This window comes from Xenopus laevis, chromosome 5L (genome assembly GCF_017654675.1).
Source record: "Xenopus laevis strain J_2021 chromosome 5L, Xenopus_laevis_v10.1, whole genome shotgun sequence".
Classification (NCBI taxonomy): Eukaryota; Metazoa; Chordata; class Amphibia; order Anura; family Pipidae; genus Xenopus; species Xenopus laevis.
Window position 1 is genome coordinate 157,204,316 of NC_054379.1, and position 15,252 is coordinate 157,219,567.

At 42.5% G+C, this 15,252-nt stretch overlaps 1 protein-coding gene across 1 annotated transcript in view; it reads left to right on the plus strand.

The window, feature by feature from the left end:
* The first annotated feature begins 10,388 nt into the window (after window positions 1-10,388).
* The window catches only part of fkbp1b.L (FKBP prolyl isomerase 1B L homeolog), a 47,163-nt gene continuing 42,299 nt past the window's right edge, over window positions 10,389-15,252 (plus strand). Inside the window, 1 exon segment of the mRNA NM_001090116.1 lies at window positions 10,389-10,494. Within this exon segment, the coding sequence (NP_001083585.1) occupies window positions 10,458-10,494 (37 nt within the window). The 5' untranslated portion in view covers window positions 10,389-10,457.

A 15,252-nucleotide genomic window follows, 5' to 3' on the forward strand; every position in this document is an offset into this window, starting at 1 on the left:
CTTCATTTTGGGGCCTCTAAATGCCAGATACTTTGGTAAACCTATGAACAATGGCCACCAAACTGTTCGGAGGAACCCTGGCAATCATATTTAGGGTGCTTTTTCTTGGTGCATAACGATACATGGGTGATATGGTGCTGGGAAGTTGAAGCTTTGAGGCAATTTTCATATATTTCACCAAAACCGACAAATGTGGGAAAGCCTTGCGACTCAGTAGTTTGGAGCAGAAAGGCATGGGTACCCATTTTAGATTCTGTAGAATGTGTACTTTCCAAAAATGTATGGGTTTGGGGGGTAAACATATATTTCTGTGTTTTTACCCCACAAAAATGCAGTCAATGTGTTGATTTTTCATTAGCTGAAGTTACCCACGGGACTGTTTGTATGCGCTAACTTCATTTTGGGGCCTCTAAATGCCAGATACTTTGGTAAACTTATGAACAATGGCCACCAAAATGTTCAGAGGAACCCTGGCAATCATATTTAGGGTGCTTTTTCTTAGTACGTAATGACACATGGGTGATATGGTGCTGGGAAGTTGAAGCTTTGAGGCAATTTTCAGATATTTCACCAAAACCGACAACTTTGGGAAAGCCTTGCGACTCAGTAGTTTGGAGCAGAAAGGCATGGGTACCCATTTTAGATTCAGTAGAATGTGTACTTTCCAAAAATATATGGGTTTGGGGGTAAACATATATTTCTGTGTTTTTACCCCACAAAAATGCAGTCAATGTGTTGATTTTTCATTAGATGAAGTTACCCACGGGACTGTTTGTATGCGCTAACTTCATTTTGGGGCCTCTAAATGCCAGATACTTTGGTAAACTTATGAACAATGGCCATCAAAATGTTCAGAGGAACCCTGGCAATCATATTTAGGGTGCTTTTTCTTAGTACGTAATGACACATGGGTGATATGGTGCTGGGAAGTTGAAGCTTTGAGGCAATTTTCAGATATTTCACCAAAACCGACAACTTTGGGAAAGCCTTGCGACTCAGTAGTTTGGAGCAGAAAGGCATGGGTACCCATTTTAGATTCAGTAGAATGTGTACTTTCCAAAAATATATGGGTTTGGGGGGTAAACATATATTTCTGTGTTTTTACCCCACAAAAATGCAGTCAATGTGTTGATTTTTCATTAGATGAAGTTACCCACAGGACTATTTGTATACGCTAACTTCATTTTGAGGCCTCTAAATGCCAGATACTTTGGTAAACCTATGAACAATGGCCACCAAATTGTTTGGAGGAACCCTGGCAATCATATTTAGGGTGCTTTTTCTTGGTGCGTAACGATACATGGGTGATATGGTGCTGGGAAGTTGAAGCTTTGAGGCAATTTTCAGATATTTCACCAAAACCGACAATTTTGGGAAAGCCTTGCGACTCAGTAGTTTGGAGCAGAAAGGCATGGGTACCCATTTTAGATTCGGTAGAATGTGTACTTTCCAAAAATATATGGGTTTTGGGGGGTAAACATATATTTCTGTGTTTTTACCCCACAAAAATGCAGTCAATGTGTTGATCTTTCATTAGCTGAAGTTACCCACGGGACTGTTTGTATGCGCTAACTTCATTTTGGGGCCTCTAAATGCCAGATACTTTGGTAAACTTATGAACAATGACCACCAAAATGTTCAGAGGAACCCTGGCAATCATATTTAGGGTGCTTTTTCTTAGTACGTAATGATACATGGGCGATATGGTGCTGGGAAGTTGAAGGTTTGAGGCAATTTTCAGATATTTCACCAAAACCGACAATTTTGGGAAAGCCTTGCGACTCAGTAGTTTGGAGCAGAAAGGCATGGGTACCCATTTTAGATTCAGTAGAATGTGTACTTTCCAAAAATATATGGGTTTGGGGGGTAAACATATATTTCTGTGTTTTTACCCCACAAAAAATGCAGTCAATGTGTTGATTTCTCAGTAGCTGAAGTAAAGTCCTGATCAATTTGGATGTGCTAACTTCATATTGGTGTCTCTAAATGCCAGATACTTTGGTAAACCTATGCATAATGGGTATCAAACTGTTCAGTGGACCCCTGGCAATCATATTTCAGGTGCTTTTTCTTGGTACCTAATATAGTTTGGGATATGCGGAGCAGCAAAATAAAACCTTTGAAATGATTTTTCAGAATTTTGAATTTTTTTTTGAAAAACCGCTATTTTCAGACAAGCTTTTATGTTTGGTAGTTGGGAGTAGAGAGACATAGTTACCCATTTTGTAATCGGCAGAATGTGTACTTTTCAAAAATGTATGGTTTTCTGGGGTAAACCTACGGTTTCAGGATTTTTTGCCTTGGAATCTAAAGCATGCCGTTTTCTGCCTTAGTGCTTTCAAAATTCGGTAATATACTGCCGGGAGTTTTTGCTGTACAGAAATCCTAAATCTCCCTAAAACTATACATATCTGGTATTGGCACGTTCGAGAGACATAAGGCTTTCCAAATCAGTTGGATTTTCATCCCTAAAATGAAATATTTTTCTGGTATAAATTGATATACGATGAAAAATGGTAATTTTTCATTTTTTTTTGGTATTTAGCACTATAAATTTTTTTGCACAGGTGGAAATACATGAAAACTCCGGCAGATTTAGAAAGCTCAGTTTCTACCGAAAAAAACAATGTATAGTTTTCCTAGGTAAACTATAGGTTTCCCCTCAGAAAATGCCCCTAAAGTGAGAGAGCACAAAATGTTTCAAAAACGGCTGGCATTTCGCGTAACCAAAATGTGAAATTCTGCTGGCACTTAAAGGGTTAAAGAAGGTGCTAATATAACAGAAAGAAGTGGTAAACTTTGCAACAAGCATGTGTGTGTAGAACTGTTGAGTATTAAATGATGTACGTCCCTCCATGTTTTGTGGCCTACCCCACCAATCAGAAAGGAAAACCAAGCAGGTACAAGATATAAAAAGTCCTCTTGTACTTTTTAAACTCTGGGGCCTCTTACACCTGTCTAATATCCTTATCAGTTACAGTAGGGGGTACATTATCCCTTATAATACATGAGTGATACTCAGAGTTCCCTGTATAACTCAGCCTGCAGCCTTGTGCCTTTATATGGTCACAGAACAACTCCTCAGTGACTTCTAATATCCTTATCATTTACAGTAGGGGGTACATTATCCCTTATAATACATGAGTGATACTCAGAGTACCCTGTATAACTCAGCCTGCAGCCTTGTGCCTTTATATGGTCACAGAACAACCCCTCAGTGACTTCCAGTATCCTTATCGTTTACAGTAGGGGCGGGGGGTACATTATCCCTTATTATACATGAGTGATACTCAGAGTTCCCTGTATAACTCAGCCTGCAGCCTTGTGCCTTTATATGGTCACAGAATAACCCCTCAGTGACTTCTAATATCCTTATCATTTACTGTAGGGGGTACATTATCCCTTATAATACAAGTAATACTCAGAGTTCCCTGTATAACTCAGCCTGTAGCTTTGTGCCTTGATACGTTCACAGAATCCCTCAGTGACTTCCAGTATCCTTATCATTTACAGTAGGGGGTACATTATTCCTTATAATACATAAGTGCTACTCAGAGTTCCCTGTATAACTCAGCCTGCAGCCTTGTGCCTTTATATGGTCACAGAACTCCTCAGTAACATCTAATATCCTTATAAGCAGGGGGTACATTACTACATTTCCTTTCTATCAGTCAAATTAGGGAATAAGGAAAAATAAAAAATATGTTGAAACATTCGTACATCCAGATAAGGACTGCGCTAACTGATTTAAAGGTACAGGATGGTGAATCTGGAATATGAATGAGCATTTTCTTCGCTGGATATACATGTTTCTTGGAAGGGACTTGTTGAGCGTGATGAGCGACACCCCACTGTCCCAGGGAATAGTCTTATCGCTAGTAACAGATACAGGTTGTGAGATGTGAAAGAGCAGCCTATAATTACTGCATGTTCTCTTATCAGCTACAGATACAAAAAGGCTCACCACCTTTTCTATAAGAAATCTACTTGCCTTCCTATCTGTTATATTTCAAGAGCATTAGCACAAAGTCTCCTTTATTCCAGTTAAACTGGTAAAATGCCAGGCTGTTGGCAAATCTAAATATAAACACTACAGATGCCTCATCTTTTTCAGAGCAAAAAGCTAAGGGTCGGCATAACAAGAGCGAACCGGGGCCCTGCCCCCAACCCCCAAGGGAGAGGAGCCATGGGGAGGGGGGGTATTGATTTTACTTCGCAGTCTTGGCCCCTCTGTTCCCCAGGCTGCCCCTCATCTGGATCTGGCTTCTCGTGCCAGTACCCTAAATAAATCATCAAAACAAACATTTATAATTTATATATCTTTGAGAATATCTGGTGGTCTAGAGGAGCAGTGGGGACGCCTGTAGTGCTCCTTGCCAGGAGCAGTCTTTTTGTGTTGACACGCGCTGCTTACGTGTTTGACGCACGCACATCCTTTTACTTGTGGCACGCCATGGGTGACATCATCGTTGGTGAAAATTCAATTATTTAAAGGCCCCTTATGGCCAAATACCCAACGTAGGTCTATTTTCTGATAGTTCTTGGGTGTGATTTGTGTCTGATTATCTGTTCTTTGACTCTTGACTGTTCCTGACCTCTGATTGTTCGCTGCCTGTACCGACCTCTGCCTGCTCCTGACCTTTCTCTCTGATCCTGACCTTGTACTGCTTTTCTGTTTGGTTTGACCCTGGCCTGTGTCTTGACTATGCTCCTGGTTCCTGATTCAGTACTGCACTGCCTGATTGGTATCGACCTCAGCCTGACCTTCAACTACGCTCTCTGTTCCCTTGTCTGTCCAGAACTTCCCCCTTGGTCCTCTCACTTTAGGGCCTGGTGCAGGGTCCGACGGGACACCGGGAAAAAACCCGGTGGGCCCTGGCTGGCCCAGAAACACAGTTTCCTGCGTTGCCGCTGTGTTTGCACATGTGTGCTGCGCGTCATTCACGAATGTGCTTTCGGGGGTGAGAGTTTGGAGGTCGGGATGGGGCCCCCGGGAACTGCCAGGAGGACCCTTCATTTTGCAGCCCTGGTGGGCCCCCAAGGCTCCAGTCCGAACCGGACCTGGCGGCATCCGAGAAGCGGAGGGCTTCTCTTGAAGCAAAAGGTGGTTGTTATAGGCAGAAGCATGAGCTTAGACTGGGACTTTGTTCTGGGTTTTGGGATACCATACGTAACAATATCCTTGCTTTAAATATGACAAACTACATCAGGACAGTGAGGGGCATCTGTAAACTGACAATCGGAGTGGCCTAGACCCATTTCAACATTTGTTACCCCTCACCTGTCATTAGCTCACGTGAAATCCAAGAATCTAAATCAGCATATGACCCCAAATATCTCTCAATTATCCCTTTGACTGGGAAGCCAATCCAATGCATTGTTCTCCCCCCCCCCAAAAGAAATGTGGCTTGCTACATTATTTGGGAACCACTTCTCAAGTAGTAACATTGCTGAAAATAACCACCTTACCATAAATCCCATATGAGCAAAGCCATTTCTTTTGATGGTCATTCTTAAGTTGGTCATACACATTCAGATTTTATTCGTCGTACAGCGAACGATTGGATAATGATCATGAGTTTTAATGCAACAATCTAAAATGAACACTCAATTTTAAATTGCAGGATTAAAGTAGGAAAAATAACAAATCAATGTTCTCCCCATTAACTGACATGCAACAATCGTACAAAAGTTATGCCCGACAAATAGTAGTGACAGTCACTCATGGATATCGTGAGACAGGCAACCCATTTATTACAGATATCATTTTCCGACAGAAATGTCTGTCTGATCGACTTAATGACCGATAGCCAAGGTACGAAAATTGTCAGGAAGATTATTTGAAGCCCACACACGAAAGGGATGTATGTCCAGCTTTATAGTGAGTGAAGAACTGCAACAGTAACAAGAATGATAACCTTTCACCATTAAAGGTGGGTGTGGAACAGCATTTGAAGCCTTCACACTCTCTGTAAAACATTAACATCTAAATCATTTTATTGAAGCTCCCTGACATTTGCATTCCTTAACAAATCACACAAAAGTCTGTCATACCCAGTAGGAAGTTACAGTCGTATTTCTGCTAAAATACCATCCTGGCAGTTTAATTAACTCACCAACAGGGCCTTTAATCCAGTCTCCAAATAAACCCCTGGAATGAAAAATCATAGCTGAACAATTAAGCCATTAGCTGCAGAGGAAAGTGCACAAAATAAATGATTCTGGAAACAGAATGTAATGGAAATGAAATTGATTGTGGTTCAACACAATGCATCTTATAAGACTTTAGTCAATAGTATTTTTTTATAATTGTAGAGTCACTAGCCAGTGGGCTGCAGTTCGGTGCGTCTTTATGCATCAGGTAGGGGTTTAAAGGCAAAGCACAATATGTAGATTGGCAACCAAAAGGTGGTTTGGCAACGTTCATGCTGAATGTTTCTCTCCGGTTTAGCTCCATTCATCTCTGTCTCTCTGTGCACACCAGCGGCCTATATTTAAATCCGGCATCAGGCAGACATTGCTCCCTCATTGGATACTCGCAGTTGTTCAGTGTACTCATCCAGCAAGCATTTACCCCATAGTACAATTATATTATACACTCACGAGCATCACAATCTGCAGAATCGTTGTTTGGGATGTTTCTCTCGTGTCTGTCGAATTAATTAGCGTTGTCCCTTTCGTTTTAGGTAAATGCCTTGATTTCATATGAAAGGGGCAGAACAGGTCCTCAGTGCCCACAGTTCTAACCAGGGGGCACAGTCAGCAGAGGGTCCCGGTGCAGAAACAGATTAAAAGCCCCATATAGAGAAATACCTTTCTACTAGTTTCACGCTAAGGGGCACATTTACTTACGTGCACATTTTCACTTCAGAAGTCTCTGGCAGACTTCGCACAATAGTGTTGTGCGGACCGACCCGATGCCCGCAGATGGTGGACGGGTACATGTTGAGCTCTTCTCCTGCTCTCCCCGACCACCACCGTCAAATGCCGGCTGCCGACTTCTTTTATAGACGATGCGCCTGCTCGCCCTGCCCCGTTTGGGACGTAACCGACGGGGCAGGTCGCGCAGGCCTATAAAAGGAACCCGGAAGTCGGGCTCCGGCGGGTGCAGGTAGTGGGTGGTCGGGTGGCATGTGCGAGGAAATCCCGACCCGCACATCACTATCGCACAACTACGTAAGACGCTATTTAGTGACAAATACACGTATTCATAAAAAAGCGCAATTACATCTCAGCAAAATAACGTTGGCATACTTTCATCAGCAATGATTCACTGGTGCGCAAATTTAATAACGAATTTTCTCTAGCGTAACTTCCTTCTAGGGATGCATCGAATCCACTATTTTGGATTCAGCCAAACCCCCAAATCCTTCGCAAAAGATCCGGCCAAATACCAAACCAAATCCTAATTTGCATATGAAAATTAGGGGTGGGAAGGGGAAAAAGTTTTCATATAGTCAAATACAAAAGTCCTCTGCACTCAACCCATTATCAATATATTTAAGACAGAGACATTTTGTGCATACTGCTACTGAAAAATGCCTTACCCTTTAAACAAAACAGGGATTGTTTGTCCATATATTGCAATATATTTAAGCTGCCAACTACGTCAAAGTCATCCCATATCTGGCCAGTCCTATGATTAATTTTCATCTGATTCATTAAGAATTCTATTGCTTCATTATACATTTTACAAAGGGACTAGGTTTTACCTGCAACTTACTTGCTGCTTTCAAAGTAAACCTCCATACTTGGCTGCCCTTATATTAGACACCAATGGGATCACCTGACTATAGCTGGAGAGGGGGTGGGAGCTACAACATGGAGCTGGTCACTGCTCCTGTATAAACGATAACAAACAAGGGAAAGTTGTGCTCACCACTATTTTTTAAAACCATTAGGCGGGGGAAAAAGTTTTCACTTCCTTGTTTTGTGAAAAAGTCACGCAATTTCCCTCCCTGCCCCCAATTTGCATATGCAAATTTGAATTTGGTTCGGCCGGGCAGAAGGATTCGGGCGAATACGCATCCTGCTGAAAAAGGCTGAATCGCGAACCGAATCCTGGATTCGCTGCATCCCTACTTCTTTCCTAGCGAAACTTCATTAACTTACGTCAATTGAAAATTCAGTGGGTATATAAAAGTAATATGTTGTGATGCGCTGATCACTAGTCATACATATGTATTTATAAGTGATGTTGCTGAAATTGATGGAAGTGCCCACTTTTTATTAAAATGTCCAAGAAAGTTATGAAAAACAGATCCTCTATTGTCCTAGTGCAAATAAGATATTTTTTTTGTAAATTTTTAAATTGTAAACATAATCCCACTTTAAATATGAATAAATGCCAGCGATTTGGCTTTAGCTTTTTCACACTTCGATGAACTAGTAGATTTACGATTGTTCGCCTGAGCGATAATTTGCCTGGAGAAATGCAGAGAAAGTTCTCCAGCGACAAGGTAATTCGCTAGCGAAGTCTGTTTTAGTAAATAGGCGGTCACTGTGAATTATCTTTTTAGCAAAAATTAAGTCAGAAAAACACAGTTCACTTTTTAGTAAATGTGCCCCTAAATGTCTAAAGCCTGTGGGACGAGGATCCCAATAAGTGATGAGCGAATCTGTTCCGTTTTGCCTAGAAATTTGCAAACCACACTGAAGTCAAAGGGCATTTTTCTCCATGTTTTTTGTTCATGCAAAATGCATTACAGCAGCAGCATTTTGTGAAGTAATTTGCTGATGGAGAAACAAGTAATTCAACTACTGCAAATCCATTCCTGACAAAAACGTTACTGATCTCTAGTCCCAGTGCAATAGATGCAGTTACCCATAAAGTGGTACCTTTGTACAGGTATGGGATCCCTAATGCGGAAACCCAATATCAAGAAAGCTCTGGATTATGGAATGGCTGTTTCCCATAGACTCCATTTTATCCAAATTTTTAAAAATGATTTCCTTTTTCTGTGTAATAATAAAACAGTAACTTGTACTTGATCCCAACTAAGATATAATTAATCCTTATTGGAGGCAAAACCAGCCTATGGGGTTTATTTCATGTTTATGTGATTTTCTAGTAGACTTAAAGGGATACTGTCACGGGGAAAACATTTTTTTCAAAATGAATCAGTTATTAGTGCTGCTCCAGCAGAATTCTGCACTGAAATCCATTTCTCAAAAGAGCAGTTTTTTTTATATTCAATTTTGAAATCTGACATGGGGCTAGACATATTGTCAATTTCCCAGCTGCCCCAGGTCATGTTTTCTAATGTTTTCTAATGACAGGATCCCTTTAAGGTGTGAAGATCCAAATTACGGAAAAACCCAGGCCCTGAGCATTCTGGATAATAGATCCTATAGCTGTACTAGTTCCACTCATGCCTAATGCTACCTTGTAGAAAATATTCTCAGATGGAGGGCACTCCAATATGACAAATATACAATATTATTAACTTATGGGTGCAAATAAAGCCCAAATAAAGCCCCCATACAAGGCCAAACACAGAATTATGTTAACAAAAAGGGCCTGCCCTCCAAATAAATAGATAGACCAAGTGGTATTTGAATAGTCATATATTTATATATTAAAAAGAAATACATGCATAAGACAGGGCAAAAACATGCCAGAAGATATCACAGAAAATCAAATGTACATACCACTCAAAATATGGTAAAACAGCAATATGAAAAAGAAAGCGGATACACCTGCCCTGAGAGGAGAATCACCCCGACGTTTCGGCTTTTAGCCTTTCTCAAGGGCAATTCTAATGCTACTTGTCCCATTACTGCCTCCATCTCTCTATACACTGCCTCCCTCTCAGTCTCATACCTCTCCCATCTCTCTATACACTGCCTCCCTCTCAGTCTCATACCTCTCCCATCTCTCTATACACTGCCTCCCTCTCAGTCTCATACCTCTCCCATCTCTCTATACACTGCCTCCCTCTCAGTCTCATACCTCTCCCATCTCTCTATACACTGCCTCCCTCCGTCCTCAGCTTGTCCCACACTCGCCTCCATGTCTCTCTATAGTCTATACATTACTTCCAGCCAGTCCAACACGTGCCCCCGCCATGTCTCTGTACACTGCCTCCCCACTCTTCCATTCTCATTCCTGCCCGTCTCTCCATATACACAGTTTCCCCTCTCTCCCAGCCAGTCCCATTTTACCTGTCTCATCTCTCTTTATTTACACTTCCTCCCATACCTGCCCCACACACCGCCAACCCTTTCCTCTCACTTACAGCGCCTTCCCCTTCCTCCCCAGACAATGGAACCCTCCCCCCTCACACGGGTCCGTTCATCCTAACGGTCCTAGGTATCTGATTGGCTGAGCAGCGGACTTGCTGAATTTCTATTGGCTACTCGCGATGAGTTGTCAGTCGGACCCCAGCCCTTGTGCCAGAGCCTGGGAAGCGGCGAGCAGAGAAGCAGGAAGCGAAGAATTGCTCCGAGCGACAGCCATGGGAGTGGATCTGGAAACTATCTCACCTGGAGACGGTACTGTACCCCCTCTCCTCAATTCTTTTGTATCCCCAATACTCACTGACTTCTATGTGACGTATTTATATCATCTGTCAGCTCGTGTCAATACTGAGCGATCAGCTCAATCCCTGAGATCCACCTGCTCTTTACTGTCATCTCTTCTCTATTCCCCGTATCCCACGGCCGTGCCCTCAATTCCAGATCTGTCTACCGATCTCTCTACCCAATGTGTCTACCGATGTATCTACCGCTGCTGTGCCCTCTATACCCGATCTGCCATACACTGTACCCTCCTCTCTGCCCTAAATATCTAGTGACATGTACTTTAAGCTCAACTCTTCTTCCAGATTCTTCCTGATCCCCCACTTATCTATATGCACTGCTGTCTCTCCCCTATCTCCTCCCATGTACTATATGCACTGCTGTGTCTCCCCTATCTCCTCCCATGTACTATATGCACTGCTGTGTCTCTCCTATCTCCTCCCATGTACTATATGCACTGCTGTCTCTCCTATCTCCTCCCATGTACTATATGCACTGCTGTGTCTCCCCTATCTCCTCCCATGTACTATATGCACTGCTGTGTCTCTCCTATCTCCTCCCATGTACTATATGCACTGCTGTCTCTCCCTATCTCCTCCCATGTACTATATGCACTGCTGTGTCTCTCCTATCTCCTCCCATGTACTATATGTACTGCTGTGTCTCCCCTATCTCCTCCCATGTACTAAATGCACTGCTCTTTTGACCCTGCCATGTACTTTATAAACTGCTGTTCTCCCTTCCATGTATTGTAGGCACTGCTGTACACAGATTTAAACCTTCTTATCTTCATTTATATTCTTATCTTCATTTATATTCCCCTCTCATATTCTCCATACATGAACGCACCGTGTGGTTAGCGTGTACCCATTACTTCCTATAACCTACTCCCATCTTGTGCAGAGATTCCTGCCTTTCTTTAAAGTGACTAAGTTGCTTCCTGCACCCTCCCCATGGTTCCCTCTTTGATTATTCCATCCTTGTATGGAGCCAAGTGCTGCATTCTTGTGCTATCCCATTTCATTATATACTGTGCTTTCCCACTGACCTATACACAGCCAACTACTCTACTGCCTGTGCTGTTCCCTGACTTGTTTTATCCTGCCCTGTGCATGTAATGCATTTAGCTCTACCCCTGCCAACCTTGCTCTTCTCCCCCCAACACTTCTTTCCCTATCAGGCACCAGCCAGACTTGTGCCCCAATCCTACATTTCCTGCCCATTCTCTGTGTACCCCTCTTCTCCAGACTTATCTCCCCTGCACATACACAGTGCTTCATTTCTGCACTTCGCCTACCTCTGCTGCCCATGCACAGTGCACCCCTCTGTCCATGACCTACCTCTGCTGCCCATGCACAGTGCACCCCTCTGTCCATGACCTACCTCTGCTGCCCATGCACTGTGCACCCCTCTGCTCCGACTTACCTCTGCTGCTCATGCACTACTTTTCCTGCCCATACACAGTGAGACCTTCCTGCTGCCAGTCTACCTTTTTTGCCCATACACAATGAAGCCTTCCTGCTGCCAATCTGCCTCTCTTACCATGTAGCCTTTCTGCCCCTTACTTACCTCCTGCCCATGCACAGTGCACTCTTATGAGCCTGACCTACCCCCCTGCCCAATGTGCAGCTTTTCCAGAGCTGCACATTGCAGTATTATTCAACCCAGCCTACCTCTTATATTGCAACCTTTCTGCCTCACCTACCTGTCTTGCACACACACACCAGCCTCTTCTTTACATCCCCTAATGGAGGCCTCTTTACCCAAATGTATCTGTTGCAGACTTTCACAATGCTCTGTCCAACTGAATTGTATTGCCCCTTTTGCACCTACCCATCATGTAGCAGTTTATCCACAGTGCTGCCCTGTATGATCCTCCCTTCTGTCTTGTAGATTTAATATGCCTTGTCTGTGGTTCCTTGTTCTCCTCCTGCAGCTCTGTACACCTTGTGTTATGCCATCTTTATACCTAGGCAAGCCTGGCACAGATACCCCCATAAATCTAACACCTTGTGGGAAAGGTCTAAGGTTTCTCATATATCTTCTGCAGGCTCAGTGCATGGACACAAACTCATTCAATGCCAGGCCTTTCTGTATAGCCTGGTTGTGCCATGGCAATTAATCTGGATTCCCAGACAGTAATCGGTTAGATACGTGGTGTGTGTGTGTGTGTATATGTGTGTCTGTGTGAGAATGTGAAAATGGAACTGAGCAGCTGCGTTACACACACATTATATATATATATATATATATATATATATATATATATATATATACTGTATTTATGGAAGAAGAGACTACAGTTACATATTTATTTGCTAATCATAATGCCAGTGTTTCCGGTGCTCTACTTTCCCTCAGATTTACCTTTATTTATGCAGAATCAGAAGCCATATATTTTGCTATAAAGAGGTTTGTTTATAAAATTCTCCACAGGGATGAGATATAAAGGCTGCAGCAACGCTCAAGAGTAGCAATAGAGACTCCAGCTGCAGAGTTATATAAAGCCAGACATGAGCAATCTGCCATTATATCTCTCAAAATCAGCTGTGGGCGGTGTTGGGAGTTGTAGTTGTAGATTGGAAAATCCTTTAATAATAAATAATGGGGCTCGTCAATGTCTCTTTTACCCCAGGCCCCAGTATAGCTTAGAACAGCCCTGATTATAACATTATTAAACATCCACAATAGAGAATCAGGAGAATCTTCATATATTCCCAATCTCTCCGTGTTGTCAGCCATGTTGTGCATGTTCAGCGGGTGTCGACTACAACAAGTCTTCTCCAGACAGGTCTGCATTATAATGCATTCAGTAGTTGTGGAACAAATCCAGGGCAGCAACTTGTCTGCAAAGTTCTTTATTGGGATAATGAGTGGTAACTCATTATCCCAATAAAGAACTTTGCAGACAAGTTGCTGCCCTGGATTTGTTCCACAACTACTGAATGCATTGAACTATTGGGTATTACACACAGAATACCTGTGGAAGAAGCCAACAAAGAAATTCGGTGAGCTTGCTCTGAATACTATAGGTCTGCATTATAGTCCAGTGGTTGGCCCCCGAGTTCAGTTGGATCAACCTGATTTGGGATGGCAGGGGGATTGATCGGTGATCCGCTTGGCAAAGGAGTGCAATGTATGCCCAGAACGGAACAAAGCTTTCCACCTCCTGGGCTGTTAGTTTTGGTGATTGCTGTGGGAAGGGACTGGGTTTATAGTTTGTCGTTCTCTTTATGTGTGACATTCATACCCTGCCGGCTGTGTAACAGGACCTTCCACTGAAAATTGACAAGGGAAAAGGTCAGTCATAAGATGTTACTGTGTCTAACACTCTCTGCCCCAGCAGCAAAGGAGTTAACCATTTATTTCCAAGGTGGAATATCATTTATTTTTCTATTTTTATTTGAACAAAGAGAGTAAAGTTTAAAAGATGTGTTACGTGCTTAGTTCCCTCTTTTTATATTTGCATTATTGAATCTTTCTGTACAAACCCTTCCTTATTAAAGGACTTCCGTCATGATTTTTATGATCTAGTTTTTATTTCTAAATGATACTGTTGACACTGGAAATGATTCACTCTACAATATAAAATGTCGTTCCTGAACCAGTAAGTGTAATTTTTTTTATTAGTTGTAATATCGGTGTGTAGGTGCATCTCAGGTCATTTTGCCTGGTCATGTGCTTTCAGAAAGAGCCAGCACTTTAGGATGGAACTGCTTTCTTGCAGACTGTTGTTTCTCTTACTCAATGTAACTGAATGTGTTGCGGTGGGGATTTTTCTATTGAGTGTTCTTCGACCAGGCAGCTGTTATCTTGTGTCAAGCTGGCCATAGACGCAAAGATCCGATCGTACGATCTTGATATCACTTCAACTTGCGGTACAGCAGTAAAGAGTGACTGAAGTTTATCAGAGCACAAGTCACATGACTGGGGGAAGCTGGGAAATTGACACAATGTCTAGCCCCATGTAATTTTTCAAAATTAAATATAAAAAAACCTGTTTGCTCTTTTGAGAAATGGATTTCAGTGCAGAATTCTACTGGAGTAGCACTATTAACTGATGCGTTTTGAAAAAAAAAATAAAATTCCCATGACAGTATCCCTTTAAGCGTAACTATTGCCCACTTACTGGGATAGTGGTTTTGGGAGTGTTCAAGTCCTTTCTCAAACTCATGCCAGGACAGGCCCAGATTAAGAAGGGGTAGGCTAGGGTGGATACAGATGGGAAAACGTACAACCCGTGCATCGCTAGATCGCATCTAGGCCCAGATTTAACTAGCCAGCTTCCCAAGGCCTCTGTCACCGGCTCGTCATGACTGCCCCCTCCCCTTCACGCATGAGCAAATTCCCCTCCTTATCTGAAAACCCTCAGGTCCCAAACATTCTGGAAAACAGGTTCCATACCTTTACTTTAATTCCCATCCATTAGTGAATAATGGTAGATGCATGTAAGTTGGATGGCAGTTTAGACCTTCTAGTGAGAAAACATGGAACTGTTGTGAAGTCCACCTGCCAAGGAAATGGTCTCCATGATTGTAGCAGTTTGTGTGTGGGTTACCTTGAATACTTATATGCACTAGAGTATAAACTCTTCTTCCCATGCAATAAATTATCGACTTCTTTGTACATTTGTCAATGGAGGCCCTTTCCTGTTTCAGCACAATAATACCCCCATGCACAAAGTAAAGGTGGCCATACACTGAGATATCTGCTGGTTTGGCGATGTTGCCA